Source organism: Carassius carassius, chromosome 45 (genome assembly GCF_963082965.1).
Source record: "Carassius carassius chromosome 45, fCarCar2.1, whole genome shotgun sequence".
Classification (NCBI taxonomy): domain Eukaryota; kingdom Metazoa; phylum Chordata; class Actinopteri; order Cypriniformes; family Cyprinidae; genus Carassius; species Carassius carassius.
The window spans coordinates 11,675,961-11,694,204 of record NC_081799.1 but is presented as its reverse complement, the minus strand read 5'-3'; the positions used below and the strand labels follow the sequence as shown (position 1 = coordinate 11,694,204).

Genomic DNA, 18,244 nt, shown 5'->3' with positions numbered 1-18,244 from the left:
AACGATATCGCTGTAGATGAAGTGTCCCCAACTAAGCAAGCCAGAGGCGACAGCGGCAAGGAACCGAAACTCCATCGGTGACAGAATGGAGAAAAAAACTTGGGAGAAACCAGGCTCAGTTGGAGGGCAAGTTCTCCTCGGACCAGACGAAACCAGTAGTTCAATTCCAGGCTGCAGCAAAGTCAGATTGTGCAGAATAATCATCTGTTTCCTGTGGTCTTGTCCTGGTGCTCCTTTGAGACAAGGTCTTTACAGGGGATCTGTATCTGGGGCTCTAGTTGTCCTGGTCTCCGCTGTCTTTCAGGGATGTAGAGGTCCTTTCTAGGTGCTGATCCAGCATCTGGTCTGGATACATACTGGATCCGGGTGACTGCAGTGACCCTCTGATCTGGACACAGACTGGATCTGGTGGCCACGGTGACCTCGGAACAAAAGAGAAACAGACAAATATTAGCGTAGATGCCATTCCTCTAATGATGTAGCAAGTACATAGGGTGTTATGGGAAGTGTTTCCGGTTCTGGTTTACCCAATTAATGCAGCCTAAAAATCCTTTAACGGATTTGGATAATAAAAGCATATTAGTATGTTATGTGTATGCCAGGTTAAAGAGATGGGTCTTTAATCTAGATTTAAACTGCAAGTGTGTGTCTGCCTCCCGAACAATGTTAGGTAGGTTATTCCAGAGTTTAGGCACCAAATAGGAAAAGGATCTGCCGCCCGCAGTTGATTTTGATATTCTAGGTATTATCAAATTGCCTGAGTTTTGAGAACGTAGCGGACGTAGAGGATTATAATGTAAAAGGAGCTCATTCAAATACTGAGGTGCTAAACCATTCAGGGCTTTATAGGTAATAAGCAATATTTTAAAATCTATACGATGCTTGATAGGGAGCCAGTGCAGTGTTGACAGGACCGGGCTAATATGGTCATACTTTCTGGTTCTAGTAAGAACTCTTGCTGCTGCATTTTGGACTAGCTGTAGTTTGTTTACTAAGCGTGCAGAACAACCACCCAATAAAGCATTACAATAATCTAACCTTGAGGTCATAAAAGCATGGATTAACATTTCTGCATTTGACATTGAGAGCATAGGCCGTAATTTAGATATATTTTTGAGATGGAAAAATGCAGTTTTACAAATGCTAGAAACGTGGCTTTCTAAGGAAAGATTGCGATCAAATAGCACACCTAGGTTCCTAACTGATGACGAAGAATTGACAGAGCAACCATCAAGTCTTAGACAGTGTTCTAGGTTATTACAAGCGGAGTTTTTAGGTCCTATAATTAACACCTCTGTTTTTTCAGAATTTAGCAGTAAGAAATTACTTGTCATCCAGTTTTTTATATCGACTAAGCAATCCATTAGTTTTTCAAATTGGTGTGTTTCACCGGGCTGCGAAGAAATATAGAGTTGAGTATCATCAGCATAACAGTGTTCCCTGAGAATCGAAACCGTGACCTTGGCATTGCTAGAAAAATGCATTACCAGCTATAGTAATACAAGGATTTCAAGGAGATCCTGGTCACCAAATATGTACCCATCAATACCATTCACTCTTAATGGTTAATTAAAGTGATAAGAAATCACTAAAATAAAGGCTGATGGGGCAATGTAAAAACAGACTGTAGAGATTGACAAGTGACAGACACTACAAAGAATGAATGTTTTTTGTTTGCTAGAATCAATTAACCGAATAGATTCACCTTGCAACTTACTCTAGCCAAGAACCACCAAACAGAAAGAGACTGTCTGGATGATATGTAAAGCAACCAAACAGTTTGATTTGTTTTTGTTGTTGCTGTTGTTGTTCTCCATTTTAGAAGATATCTAGAACAATGTCACGATTGTATCACAAAGAAAGATTTACCCATGTTTTGTTTAAGGGATCATTCACCCAAAAATGAAAATTAGCCCATGAATTAAAGCATCCTAGGTTTAAATGACTTTCTTCTTTCATACAAATATAATTGGAGTTACATCAAAAATGTCCTGGCTCTTCCAAGCTGTATAATGGCAGTGAATGGTGGTTGAGATTTTGAAATGGAAACATTAATCATAAAAAGCTCCACATGGCTCAGGGGGGTTAATAAAGGCTCTCTGAAGTGAATCGATGTGTCTGTGTAAGAAAAATATCCATATTTCAAACGATTGTACTCGCATTGACTAAAGAGTTTTACACAAACAAAACCAAATTAAACCCTGAGGCTCGTGATTATACATTGATGTGTAAAGACACAAAACGATCGGTCTGTGCAAGAAACTGAAGAGTATTTATATAATTTTTTTACCTCTGACTCACGCAATGTCCGAACTGTTAGAACTCTCCCAAGTGTGTCGTCATGTGCGCGTTCTCAGCAACAGGTGTGTGAGGCATCTTCTTCTTCTTCTTGCTTTATGGCCGATCACAGACTTATAAGTGCATTACTGCCACCTATCTCTCAAGTGGACCATTGACAATCTATCTACAATCTCAATTGGTGTCAATGATCCACTTGAGAGATAGTTGGTGGTAATGCACTTATAAGTCTGCAGTTACATTTTAAAACGTATACTTTTACAAATCTTTGTTTTTTTTTTTCCAGAGTAAAGCCAGATTTTTGCTCCAAAGTTCTAATCAGACCATTAATGTTCCTTAAAAAAATAAATATCTTAATAGAAAAATTAATTTATTTGTTTCAAATCAAGAAACAGGTTTGTGTTGCATGATATTAATATTAATAATACTTTTTTTCTCTTAAAAATGCACATTTGATAGTAAAAGTAGCTTGAGTTAGGATGCAGAGGTAAATTCATGTTCATCATAAAAAATCAGTAACATCTGTAAAAATTGTAGCAACCTCATTTTTATATGGTGACATTTAATTATTTGGATTGTTTGAGTTTTATTCAAATTATTGGCCTTCCATAGTAGCATACATTTGTATCATGATAGCAGATAAAACCACACATATAGCACCTCAGTACCATGTTAAAATAGAACTAGATGGATTTTAGGTATTTGTATGAAAAACAGTGGTATAAATACATTTACTGTAAACGGACAAATGCTAGCTTAATCACAAAAATACTGTACTTATAATCCATAACTCCTTTAATACATTTTAATACATAATACACTCTTCATATTCCTTTATGGTGGACAATTATATTGGGATAATTATTGTTATCGACTTATCACCGAAATCTACTTGAGGGTAGGTAAATCATAGGATAATTTTTATTTTTGGGTGAACTATCCCTTTAGCAATCACAGAAATGAACACTATTTTTCATTTTAAGCCTTTATATAACAATTTAAACAACACTGTATTCATCATAGCAGACTCTGAGCCAACAGAAGAGTCAGGACAGAAGAATAACTTCAAGTGAAACCTTAAGCTCAGCTCTTTCTGCTGAGAAAGAAACTGATTTATTGGGTGTCTGATTGAATCATTTCTACAGATGAGCAATAAATGTATCATAAAGTAACAGCATTGTCATAATGGCCAATATAGCAAGTGTCTATTTTGTCATCTGATGCTCTCAGATGACAAAGTACAGATATTTTTCAAAGACACTTTGATACTGATGATGAATTAAGGGACAGCGGATGAGAGAGATGCTGCAAAACTTCCACTTGTTATTACAATTGCAAATTGTTCTGTGATGACTAAAAATCTCTAAAACACTATGAAGCCTGCATGCATACACTTTAAGTCAAGCATGGCAGACTTAAATGACCTGGAGGCAACAGGCCAGCCACAAAAAAATAGATTGTTTTTATAACTATATACAGTTATTGATGCATGGACAGACCTTTCTGGAGTTGAGTGACTCATTTCTCCTTCAAACCTAGCAGACTGCTCTGTATGTTTAGTGATGAAGCTAAAGATTTTTTTTTTTCTTGAGAACTGCAATTTACTCTGTCAGGATAAGAGACTAGAAACATCAGAAGTTAGCTTTGATGTATGGGCTGTGTGTAATGATGACTAATCACACAGTAAATGATTAGAACATTTTATTTCAGATGGACAGGGAAAACAAAGTAATTGACGCCTCTGTGCTGCCTGTCAAAACTAGAAACGAGGCAGAATAAACTAATCAGCCAAAGACAAAACATAGTAAAGCCGACACAAAAACAGAAGTAAAGACTTTTCACATATTCTAAGCATTGTTGAGCCAAACCAGTAAGTCACAGGCCATTTAGTCAAAGAGATCTGATTTGCTCCTAACTCAAATAACTTTGAGGATTGATTCATTGTTGTTTGCTAACTTGTGTTCCTTTCATGATGACTTCAGTCCACCATTTACTGTCTGAAAGTCGCCTGTGAGCTGGTAGTTTGAGAAACAGACCTGCTTTAAGGTGTACAGAATAACTCAGCCAACATTTCTGTCACACAGTCTTACTTTGTTTCTTGCTTTCTTTTTTGTCTGGCATCTCTTGTTCTGTTTGTCTGCCTCAGATGTGCTGCATTTGGATACCTTAGATACCAAAACATCACAGAAGTGTTGAGTTATCACACCATCTTCTCCCCATTTTGTTCTCACACACACAAACAGTGACATTCAAAACACACACACACACATCTCCACTCACGGGATTGAACTGGTTCTTCCTCTTTTCTATCTCTATCAGTATTTTGCTGAGGCTGTTTGGAGGGGATAAAAGACTTCTCTCTTTAGATTCACCCTGATAACAGAGACATCATACATGATAAAGAAGGCAAAGGGCTGAGCTATTTCCCCATCTATAAGATTAAGAGTCAAATTTATCTTTTATACTTACTTTTTTTCAATTCTTTCTTTTCAATTCCTCACAAGAAATTTAAATGGAATGAGTCCAAAGATGTGAATGAAGGATTAGGTTATGAAGATGCTAGTAAACCCAGAGCGTAACAATCTCACTAAAGCACCCTCGCCCTCCTTGCCCAATGTTATTTGAGCTCTCTTCCTTTAAAGACTTTAGATTTAAAGCATCTAATATCATTTTATTAATAATAAGAATACCAGACATTTACTAAAACCTGAGGTTACAGTTTAGTCGTTCCCCTGTGGTTATCATCAAAAAGTTACATTCAACCAATAAAATAACAATAGTGGCATAAATACAAGATGACAGTAACCATTAAAACATAACTCAATAGGTCTGGACATGAATTAAGTTCAGTCAAGATTCAGTCTAGCTCAGACTCGCCTGTGACTCAAAGTTGTGTGGCTCGACATTGGTAACATTTCATTTCATACAACAAAAATATAAAATTTTTAGCCTATTTATTACTTGTGTATTATTGTATCTTTCATATCTGTACTATTAAAAAACATGCCATATATCCCAATTAAACAATTTAGGGTGTAGATATTCATTGGATTTAGATCAGTTTAGATATTATATACTGATCCAAAAAAAAAAACTGAAAATAAGAAAATACTCAAGGCTGCTGAATCTCTGTTGGACATGAAAAAGTGGTTTCGAGACTCCCTGTACTTTAGCAATGGTGGTATTTTGGTGGAAACTATAGTTCAAGTACTACATTTCTGTGAGGAAAATTTTGAAAGAATGCTAGTGCAGCATGATTGTGAAGTTAATCATCAGCTTCAGAGACTGAATGACGACAAATTTATCATGAGTCTCTAATTCGAGGTCTGGGGGCCAACGAGTGAGAGAGATGTAGTCATGACAGACCTCCACCCATTCGAAAAACATTTGCTCTCCATAGTGAAGTCATTTTGAAAGAGTACTATCAAATGTGATGGATGAATTTCAAATTGGTGTTCACATATGCTCAACTGAGACTTAAACCACCATCAACTAGAAGGAGTCATGGAAAGAAAGAATGATTTTCAAATCACACATGGACATGCATGAAAACTTTCAACTGAGTTGCTCACACATCCACAAAAATTTCATTTATATTAAAGTCAGTGAAGCACATTTAGGACTCAAGCCTAATTACAAGCTTGTCTTGGTAAACAGTAACAGTGAATGTAAATGAAAAGCATATTGCCCCCCTCTTTTCTAATGAGATCCTGCCCCAGAGGTCAAGCTAATTATAAATATTTCTCAAACTGAGTTATTTTGCATGCTTACATAATGGAAGAGGGGATTACGTTAGAATACCTCCTGTCATATGTTTGGGCAATGATGTAGAGACAGAAAAAGAGAAGAGATGAGACAGACAAAAGGAGAGATAAGGTACTGGGAGAGACATTAAGACAGAACTGGGCCAGCTATGTCGGGCTGAGCTGTGCAGACACATGGGGAAACAGGAGAGGAGGGTTGTCCGTGTTTGTCAGGGAGGTAAGGGAGACCTTTGTGGAAAGTAATTGCTTGGGAAAGCAGGAGGAGGTTAAACACACGCACTGACATGATAGAAACTACTCCTAAATCTACAAAATAAACCTAAAATATTCAATAGGACAGCTAGGATGGGAATAAACTAACCAAAAATTTTAGAATGTTCTCCTTTAAAACAGGAACGTATATTCTGGCTTGTCCTACAATAAAAGTGAAAAGAAACAGGAGCTAAAAAAACAAATCAAACCCCTGACAAACATCTTTCCAATGGTATTTTTAAACAGTACAATGAATTCTAACAAAATGGTCCTCTAAACAAAAGTGTGTAATCAAATAAACACATGCTTTACAAGGTACTGCTTTCTCAACCCTTTATTCAGTATCCTGTTATAAGTCATGGGAACATAAATGTCCAGTGAATGATATATGTACCACAGATGAACACAACTCTAGGAAGTGTCATAAAACATGAACTTTTAAGTAAAAACGATCTGACTGGGCTGCTATCTTTGTGTATGAGAAATCAAATTGGCAACTGGCATGAGGCAAATACTTGGTGAAAGCAGGAATTTAAAATAGTTGATGTTTCCTCTGTGCTCTCTTTCTAAGATTGTTTTGACTCCTTTATAGAGCTTATGAGCAGGATATGTGGTTAAAAGGCTTTTTTTATTTTTTTGAAACATTAATTAAATTATCACAATTTTATGCCCTCTTCTTAAGGACCAAGGAACTTTAGTTGTCATCTGACAATCAGCAGTTGACTGATTGTGACCTTGTCTGTTGTGGCAACGTCATTTCTAAACCAAAGGTAAATCAAGCTGGTACTTTTTAGGTGCTTCCACAGCAGATTTCTGTGAGGATGCCAAATAAAATTTGATTGATTGACTGGCCTCTTGAATACTTGATTTATTGAGGCTGCGCTGAAGAGCTGCACATTTTTATGTTGTGGAAGCATCTTGCTATTGCTTCAAGGTAAACAGCCAAGACACCAATTACCGCAGGCACATTTTAAACTTCTTAGCAATGCATATCCATACAATCAATGCTAATCACAAAGCAATTTGACTCCAAGATCATAGTCAGGGGTTGTCCCTCTGGAAACATCTCTAGAGAGTTCATATTGATATATTTGTGTGCAAACTTATTTTTAGATAGTTTAAGTGCCTATATCACAATATAGTTATTTTTGCTTTAAATAATGTCTTTATAAAATAAAAATGTTCTCAATATCGCACAAAAAAGAATAAGAAACAAAATGATTCTGAATGATCACATGAATGATTAACTTGAACGACAGACAGCAGGAATATAAGACTGTCACTTTAAGAGCTGCCCGGATTCCATATATTGTTACCTGTGTTTTCTTTCTCAGCTGTTTGCTTTCACTTATTACCTAAAGTACTGTGTTTACAAGGATATTTGTAAAGATGGACATTTTTTGACACAATCAAGTGTGTGTATTTAACCGTTCAAAGCTTAAAAAGAGACAAAAATAACTCAATACTCTCACGCTCTATGAGCACCATCTTTACATGCACACCTCTCTAGAAAGTCTCTCAGACATTGTGCGCATATAGCAAAATTAGCTCTTTTTAGCTGCTGATTGTGTTTCAACAGCCTGTAATCGCTTGTTTTAAAACCGCAATGCTTAAAAAGGTATGCAAATGATACATTTTCGTGACCGTGTAATACAGCACCGTAACATGGGCGTGGAACCATGATAGAGACAATAATCCAAAATCTCAAATTTCAAAGCTGGTTACCTGTGTCTGGGCAAACGGAGAGGCTGATCATTGATTAATCAGTATACATTAATGAGCCTCATTGATTGAGAGACCAGTAGACTCAGCGCCGACCTCAGAGAGTGTGAAACCATGACGCCATCTTAGAGCAGCAAGGGAACCCATCCTAAACTAGAGACAGGCGTGTGTGAGACAGATGTGTGAAGGGTGTTGAGGGTGCAGCAGGGGCTTGACATTGTTATGATGGATGTATATGGATCACTGACCTGACAATGCCTGGTTACCTGTGTCTACCAGTATATCCCCAACCCCTATTAGGCAACATAGTATATTTGTTTGTGGATGAGGGCATGGTAGAACAAAGATGATTTTTGTCTCTACCTGTCTGTGTCACTATTAATGAGAGACAGCCACCCATCCTGAAACTGTCTCTTTAAGCAAACCGCCCCTCAGGTCCCGCTCATTTCACATGCTGTATTTGCAGAGTGCCAAGAGACTGGAAAATACACAGAGATAAAGCAAAACCGCAGTGATGTCAGAAAGAAGAATGGGGGGGGGGGCACTGACAGAGGGGAAAAGAGCTTTGAGATGGATTGAGCAATTGAGCAAGTAAATGAAGAAAAAACAGGATAAGAGATATAAGATAGAGAATGTCTTCCCGTTTGCGTTAGTTTTACACCTTCAGTAAACGTCAAACACTCCCAGCACACGGACTGCAAGAAACTGAACGCTAAACCAATAAAAGTGGTACAATCCTAATCCCCTAAAAGTGATTGTGTACACGAGGATGTGTGTTATAGAGAGAGAGAGAGAGAGAGAGAGAGAGAGATAGAGAGATGGGTGGGGGGGGGATAACTGTGTGTGTGAGTGTGTGAATTTGACAGTGATAACTGACTCGGAACACACGACTGCGATGTTCTTCCTGATGTGACTGAAAACTGTCACCATTGGCACCTAAAGCACTCTCTCTCTCGCTCTCTCTCTCTCCTCCACTCTACCCATCAAGGACAGACACGGCAGAGTGAAGGAAGGACAGTAGTGTTAACTCTCTCATCCTCCTCTTTCTCTCCCTTCATCTTTCTGTTTTCTCTTCTCCATTTTTCTCATTCACCATTCTTGTTCTTCTCCCACACTCTTTTACACTCACTCGCTTTCCCTCACTCAACCATACTCACTCTCCCTCCCTCCCTTGTTCTCTCATGAATGTCACCTTTATTGGTGGTAGCCGCTGGATTTGCGCACACACCCACATACACACACGCTCGCTGGCTTCTGTGGGGGGGTGTGGGTGGAGGGTAACGTAGGGCTGTGGGGAGAGATAGCGCGTGCCAGAAGAGGCAGAAGGAAAATTTCTTGGAGTCCATTCTTCTTTTGCCGGCTCCCGTCCTGCGACTCAGGGCTTTGTCTGTCCCAGCAGCTGAAGCAGAAGTGCCACTGGACATGGGAGCACTGGATTACTGCTCCAGATTATAATTTTTTTTTCTCCAGCACAACTAAAGTTAGCCATAGGGACTGCAGGCTGACCATCTGCCCGGTTCTGACAGGATCTGATTTGAGTCGAATAATTCTGCTGCCAGTAAGTGAAGAACTTTCCAAGAAGACCAGCCATGTGTGGGTGAGAAAGCTCTTCATTTCTGTGTGCTAAACTTTAGCTTTGTCAGTGTTTTTGTCTTCAGGAACAAGGCACAAGGGGAGGGGAAGGGAGAAGGGGGGGGGGGGGGCAAATATGTCGGCAATGTCGCAACGATGACTTTGTCAGCCTCTTTCTGTATCTTTTTGTGGAAATGTGACTGCGTCAATTTACCTTTTTTACGGATTTGTTGTGGTGTCAATATGTATTTAGCGAAACAAACATAATGAAGGACAAACCATGGACAGGTTGTGAGTGGACCAGAACTTAACCTCTTCCCTTACTGGAGGGTAACACACGGACACGTGAGGAAACTACTTGAATTCTTGGTTCACCGCGCGAGGTTTTACCCTTGACTTTTATCTCTTTGTGCTGCTGGTAAAAAGACAATCATCCAGAGAGGGTCTCTTAAGCAAACAGAGACCCCCCTCCCAAAGGTGAGAGGGGGGGGAAGATGGCAGCTCTTGCCAGTTCTCTCATCAGACAAAAACGGGCAGTCAAGGAAGACCAATCCAACCGGCCAGTAGCCAGCAAACGCAAGCCGTGCCCCAAGAGCAACAAGTCTCTTTGCCAGAAACAAATTCTTGTTCTCATATCAAAAGTACGGTTATGTGGCGGCCGCAGAGGAAGAACAGACAAAAGACCAGGTAGGTTTGTTTATAACTTTTCTATTTTAACCACATTTAACTGGTTATTCACCAACTAAGGAAAAACTGTATTCTTGCAAAAAAGCAGAATGAAAAAAGTTTGAGCAAAATTTTTAAACTGATGTCATTCTTCTTTGCTACTGTACTCAACTGACACTTCACAGTCAAACTGTCTGTGGTACAAATGTAAAGATACAAAGCTGAAATACATTCTGGTCTGAAATACAGTTGTCTCTGTGAAGCAATGCTCCATAGGTCACATAAAGGAGAGAACCACTAAGCTCATTAAGTTGCAGTGTTAGGGGATTTATTCAGACTTTTATAAGGGCGGGAAGGGTTTGACTGCTATTTTATGACATGAACTGAGCCCGGAAGAGGCAAGTCCTTTATAAGGTATGATTTACAGTCTTTCAAAGCGTCCCACATGCATAGGCTATTCTGGGTTGCATTAAGACCTATCCTTAGGATGCTAATTACTACCCCGAGACACATTATCTCTTCTATGTTCACACATGGGCAAGCATGTCTGCTTATTAATACTTGATTTTGACTGTGTTTCATAAAAGATTGTTACTCAGTGATGCCATGAAATTGGAAGTTGGACTCCGGCCATGTTTTAGTTCCGGTAACCTTGCCACTGGCCAAACAGAAAAAAAACAGCATGCTCTCTGGTTACAGCACTGATACTGAGACAGAAGCTCTGCTATTGTTATGCCAACCTACAGGGCAAAAATGCAAAACACCAGTGTCCACAACTCTGACGAGCAGTTTTATTGAAACAAAAACATCTCTGTTTGGTGTCGCTGCCATTGGTTGTGAGTTTTGTAATATCTTGGGGACAAAACGCTTATGACATTGTGCAGTTGACGCCATAGCCTAAGATTGAATAACTGCATACTGAATAAAATAACTGTCAATGTAAAACAAAACGAGTGAAAGACAAGATAAAGAGATAAGGCAGTGAGTGAGTGTGTGAGCGTTTGAGAGTGAATGAGAGAGAGTGGGTGTTTTGTACGTAAACCAAAATGATTATAGTCAGGGATATTAATCTGCCACTTTATCCGCCTCTCTCACCAGTGAACATGAAACATGCCACACTGCAATCATCAGAAAAATAATATGGGTATAAACAGAAATGAATGTGAAAGGGAGAGTGTGTGCATGGAGTTTTATGATACTGAGGTAACGCTGATAGCCTGTCTTTCTCCTGGGACCATATTCTGTAATATTTACATTCCTTTGATATCAACTGAACACATTATCACATTACGCACCAGTACCGTTAGCATAATGTGATTTAGAAACATACTGAAATGCAAATATATTTCTGCACATGCAAACACACAAAAACTGGCTCAGGAAACGATATAATATTGCATTGCTAGTATATACACTAGGTGATATTTTTAGGTGAACTCTTATATATTCTTGCTGCATTGACTTGAATCCTCATGCTGGTCTAGACAAGCTTATTTGAGTTGCTGATTTAGTGCTTGTCTACCAGGGGTCAAAGTTTGGATGGTTAATATGGCCTGTTAGACCTTACTAGTACTTTCCAGCAGGGAAGTCCTATTGAATACCTCAATCTGTGACATGCGAGTTGTGCTTCAAAATTCAATCCATAGCACTATGTGTGAACTGAAGCGGCCAAAAATTGACAAATTAGTGGGCATCACCTAGCCACAGCAGTGTGGGACCATGAGATCACTGCTGCATTGTCAGGTCAGTGATCCATATACATCCATCATAACAATGTCAAGCCCCTGCTGCACCCTCAACACCCTTCACACATGTGTCTCACACACGCCTGTCTCTAGTTTAGGATGGGTTCCCTTGCTGCTCTAAGATGGCGTCATGGTTTCACACTCTCTGAGGTCGGCGCTGAGTCTACTGGTCTCTCAATCAATGCAGCTCATTAATGTATACTGATTAATCAATGATCACCCTCTCCATTTGCCCAGTGCCCAGTTTCACACAAAGTGGAGATGGTATAGAAACATACCCAACCCCCCCCCCCCCCCCCCCCCACACACACACACACACACACACTGTTCTCTTAATAGCAGAGGGTGTTTTACACCTTTACAGTTTTATGGAGCACTTGGCTTCTGTGGAGAGTTTGGCTTCATTCAACAACAAATCTCCTTATAGAGGAGAAGAGGGACTGAGCAGGAGAGAACTGATTATTATCAGCAAAGGAGTGAGAAAACCCCTAACACATGCTACGTTCCAATTTTCCTTTACAATATACAACACTTACAGGAGTGGATTGAATACTGTCTATATGAATAAATAATCGATGTCAAGCCAATAACTGAAAGAAACACCTGAAATCAGGTGTTTAATATTTAATACAAGTAAAGATTAAAGATAGCATCCTCCCTAACTCTAGAAACTCTTTCCACAATTATCATGACAGTATAATAAATTAATGCAACTAAGGCACATGTTTACCTGCCAAATTCTAATTAACTGACTTTGGCTTTGAATGTTTTATTTTTTAACAAGATAACAGTGGAAAACAGCATCTGGAGATGAACCTTCAAATGACACTTCATTAACATAGCACATCTCCAGAGCCCCACATGACCATTGTCGTTAATAAACAAACTGTGTGTGAAACCATATTTAATCACAGTAAAACTGACAGATAACTATGCACATTTATGATGCTGAATAAACATAGCTTTAAGAGTTTTAGTGCACTCCGATAGGGAGAGAAGTTAACAACTGTCACCAGCCAATTTTTTTTTTTCCTCACAGGTGAACAAGTTTTGTGGTGGGAAACATTTTGACTGGCCTCAGAAAAAAATGCTGTCACTACGTAGTATACTTGTTCATGTCTACATTTTGATTAGATCTTAGACCAGCTCAGGAAATGTTCAGGGTGCAATCTGCTTATAATGTAGGTTTTCTTTTGCAGATAATCCACTAATATGAGATTACAGCTTGCAACATTTAGTGATTTCTGCTAAACACAGAGAGCCTTGTTTGAACCTGGGGGAGAAAAAATAAGAAAAAATAAAAGTTTATTTCCCGTCCTGCATACAACCTTCAAAATATAATTGAATTAAAAAGAAGATAAAGAGATAGGAGGTTTGCAGATGTGTAGCAAGGGGGATGCAATAGTTCTGTTCTGGGTTCGGACTAAAGGAGTCGCTCAGGGCACGAGGACGTGGCACTGGAGGAGGACAGCATTAAGCTGACCGCTGAAGATGGGCTGTCTATCTTGCTTACTCAACAACACCTGATCACACTGCACAGTGTTAGGTAGCCTCTCATTTGAGTACTGAGAGTGCCAGGGGTCAGAAAGAAAGAGTGAGTGAAAGAGAGAGGGGGGAAGAGATAGTAATGCAGAGGAAGGAAGTAGAGGAGAGATGGGAGAGGAAGGAAAGGAGAAAATGGAGGAGAGACAGGTGGAAAGACAAAAAGTGAGTCACTGCAAAAGACAGAAGGACATGCAGAGGCAATTCAGAGGAAGAGAGAAAATTACTGATGACAGAGAGGATGTTAAATTAATATTGGCAGCCCTTACTTTCACTGCATTAAGGTTTGTTTGTTTTCTTATGTTTTCTTAGTTATTTTATCTGCAATGCATAGCTACAAGCAAGAACAGCAAAGGACAGTAGATCAACAGCTAAATGTACAATTTAATTTAGATTTTTTTTTTAATTGTTAATTTTTATCTACACGTTTGCGACATTTTTTATACAGAGAGCCTTGTAACAGGAAAAAGAAGGAGCAGAAAGAAAAAACACCTAACATAAAACTTTGGACTTTTATGCTTTTATATCTTCTGGAATATCTTGCATCATAATCTTTTATGTTTTCTTCATAATATATTAACATAATTTAAGGTTTAAATGAATTCTGTAAAATAATAAATAAATATAAAATAATAATAACTATAAGATAGATAGATAGATAGATAGATAGATAGATAGATAGATAGATGATTGATTTTATATCAATTATATTATATATTTATATTATATTGATATAGATATTGATTATCAAGCTGCTGGTACAGTAATTGAAACTGAATTTTGTTTGTTCTCTCTCTGAGCTCACAGCACAGCACCTCCCTCAAGTAATTAATGAATTAAGATGTAACGATTTTGTTAGTCAACAAATGAACCAAAGATGTACTGTGTGGTTGCCACTGTCAGGTCCCTCTGGACGATCCTAGAAGCAGAAGCGAATAAAGATATTGGACGAAAGTAAATATGACAGAAATGAAAGACACCAAGGCATCAAGTTACTGGACGGTTAACACTATTGATCTCCATGTCAAAGCAGGTGGGAAGATTGAAACCCGAAAGAGTCTAATAATGTGGCAGGAAAAAGAACCCACAGGCTTTCTCAGAGCTAACAGCATTATTCTGCTCTATCCTCCTTAGCAGCCTTCCAAAATGAACTGAGAGGTTGGAGTTTCCCCTTTAGAGGCTATTAATTTAATAATTAGTGCATTCTGCATTTGACAGGTTGCATGTGGGTCACATCTAGAAAGTCACATTTTAGACTCAGTTTTAAAATACATAAACTGTATGAAAAAAAATGCAGAAAACCTGAAAAAGTACTAGTAAATTCACAGACATTCCTATGACCCTAAAAATTTTGAAACACAAAATGCAATGTGTTATTCAAAATATGGGTAAAACACCAGTGACTAAACAATATGGATAATTAACACATTACATTGTGCCCTATTTTTATGGACTTGGAGTGTAACATCTACAATGACACTGACACTACAAAAACGTCTTCCTCTTTGGCTGTCCTGAGAGCCCAAATTCGGATAAATCTCAGCTGCAGCAATCACTGCTCACCCCCATCTGTATGAAATGAATATCCGATTAGTTTTGCGGCTGCAACAGCAGCCAAATGAGTTTCCCAGACTCTTTTGTTGATAATGAGGACGCCAAACATACAAACATCAGCTTATGCCGTTACACAACCAAAGATTGAGAAGGGTTTCATCATCTATCAAGAATTTAATTCCAGATGAAAAGATAATTAAAGCTGAAGGGATTCCTGCTTTTGTTTTGAAGGGTTATTTCAGTGCTGCCTCTGGGTTGGAAGGCTGGACTTGTAAAAGCGGATTGTAGAAAAGTTCCAGCAGTTTGGATGAGATCAGATTAGGACTAAATTTGCCTGAAAGAGATCAGAGAAAAGGCAGCACTGAGATAAATGCCACTAGCCTGTGATTAGTATGCGTGAATTCATGCTGGCAAAAAATCATGTATCACATTCATCAAACACGATTGATAATAATAATAAAAAAACACAATAAAAGCACTGAAACAGGAAATGATGCTCAAAAATTGGCATGAAATAGAGGGGGAAAATGTATCTTTGCAATGCTGAATTTGGTATTTGATGGGAAAATCAAAAATTAGCAGGTGAAGCAGAGCTTTATAAGAATAAAGAATGCTTTATCTTTGTGGAGTTTTTTGGTTATAGCACAGCCTGCTGTCACCAAAAAAGAGCTTTCTGGGAAAAATATTAATTAATATTAAAATTTAAATGCAATGTTTTAAAGTTTAAATGTAACGTTTGTAACTTGGTATTTTTTTTGAAACCATTAAAAAAAGAAAAATAAACATAATTCAAGCCACATTAATGGAATTGTGCTTTAAATTAGTCTTATTTTAAGTGTGTCTCTTCTGGAAAAAAAGAAATACAGTTTAAGAGTGATTTTGACCAGTGTGACATTTTGATACACAGAACAATGTAGAATGAGATTTTGAGTCTTAATATTACTGTTCATGTTTGACAGCTCATTTCTCAGAGAGTAAAGGAATTCTGGCACCTTTAGGTACTGACAGAGAGCACTTGGGCTTTATTTACCCTAAAACGATGAGTAAATGCATCAGAATCGGAAACTCCCCCAATGCCCTCTCGCCTCACCGCCTAATGACATTGCGAATGACAAAGAACACCTTAATAGCCTCTCTCACACAGCAGCTGAAATTGAATTTGTGGATACTTTGATTAAACCTGACAAGGACAGATTGAGTTTGACCTCTAACAAGAGGGAGATACACAAAAGAAGTGTATGTGTGTGTGTGTGTGTGTGTGTGTGTGTCTGTGTGTGTGTGTGTGTGTGTGTGTGTGTGTGTGTGTGTGTGTGTGTGTGTGTGTGTGTGTGTGTGTGTGTGTGTGTGTGTGTTTTAGAAGGGGCAGAGGATAAGGAGCAGCAGACAGAAAAGGTAGACATTTACGTCTGTAATTTCTGAGCACTTAAGTGCTGGTGTTGGCGTCATGAGCGGGCAAGGCTCCATTACTGTTGGCCTGTCATCCCAGAAATTCAGATTGCTTTATAGTTACATATAACACGTCCACCACTGCAAGTACCGGAACCAAATCAGCTTGTAAAACCACCTTTCATTCAAGTTCTGTACATCCAGCAGCCTGCGCTACAGTATTTCAAAACATGCTAGCTGCCATTCATCCATGCTTTCAATCTCTCATTTTGTCAATTCACAATAAATCATAATCGAATGGACATGGCTGTCATCTCAGGCAATGGTCCCTTGAGGTCACACAATGATGCTTACAAGGTCATGTCAAGCATGCAATACAGGAAGACAGAAGACTGTGTCTGACTGGATTATTGACCTCCAAAAGATTAATACCCATAAACACTCAGTTAAGGTTCACTCAGTTGGGTCTTGTGATAGAATCATGGCATTAGAAATTGAATTGTTTTTGAAAAGCTTTAATGGATGTGTCTAAGAGCAAGTCACTTGGCCTTTTTTTCCCACTCTGGTTCTTCATGGAGTGAATCTAACAAAATAACAAGAGGCATTGCAGTAGAGAGCAAAGGATAAGAACTAAAGAAAGAATAGAGATAGTGAAGATAAAGACACATTCTCACAGTGATTTAACAAAACAAACAAAGTTCACAGACCGACGATCATGCTGGTCCTGGAACAATATTACAATCAACTGATAAGATTTTTAATGTTCAGAAGTTCTTATTTTTCTTTGATTTTGAGGGGTAGCTAATGTTTATGGTTAAGTACAGGGAATTAAAATTGCATTCTTAAAATTATTCATGCACTAATAATAATAATAATTTAAAATTAGTTTTGTCTGAAATAGTTTTGGCGGGCTGAAATTAATGACCCAAACAGTGACATTTAATTAGCATTTCTCCAAAGATGTGTTTTAACCATGTCAGTGTATATTTTGTGCAATAATTTAGATGAACTAAGATAACTTAGATAAGCTACTAAGTAAGAATGGACGCACCTCAATATGACCAAAATTATGCAAGACAAGCATTGTGTAAAATATTTCCAGGTAAGGCGACTCATTGCAGAAGAACTTTACACAAGAACACAGCTGAATTATATACTGAGTTCACTTTTTAATAACCAAAACTTTATTTTCAGTATTTGGCTTAATGGAAACTTCTGGTATAAACTGAAACTTGGTACTGTGTTTAAAAAAATTAAAAAAAATGTTTTAGTGCATCACTATACTGAATATAACAAATAATAGGCAACTATGCCTCAGCTTAGTAGACTATATATCTTTATCCCCATTTAAAAGAGGAAAAACTAATAAATCTTTAATTCCTGAAATGGAACATCCAATAATTTGGGGTATTTTTTCAAGGCAAAACATGAAAAAAAAAACCATGCTTTTGTGCACTTAAAAAAATAAAGCAAACCAAGATTGAATTTAGTCAACTGAATTAAAGACACAAATAGAAAAAAACTAAATAAAAAACAATTAGAGATGCCTATGGGCTTACATTTAAATATGAATTTCCATAGACTTTTTAGGATGAGATAAACTTGTGTAATACATTTTATCACAGATAAACTAAAGTATATGATGCAGTGTTTATGGGAAGGACCACAGTTTAAGACATTGAAAACCCCTGCAATAGAGAGGTTGAAAGAATAAGAAATGGGGTAAGATAAGAAAGAGGAGAG

The 18,244-nt window shown here is 38.0% G+C and overlaps 1 protein-coding gene across 1 annotated transcript in view; it reads left to right on the top strand.

The window, feature by feature from the left end:
* Nucleotides 1–9,729: 9,729 nt before the first annotated feature.
* The window catches only part of fgf11b (fibroblast growth factor 11b), a 41,132-nt gene continuing 32,617 nt past the window's right edge, over nt 9,730–18,244 (top strand). The window contains exon 1 of the mRNA XM_059539541.1: nt 9,730–10,295. Coding sequence (XP_059395524.1) covers nt 10,103–10,295 — 193 coding nt within the window. The 5' untranslated portion in view covers nt 9,730–10,102. The remainder of the gene's footprint in view (nt 10,296–18,244) is intronic.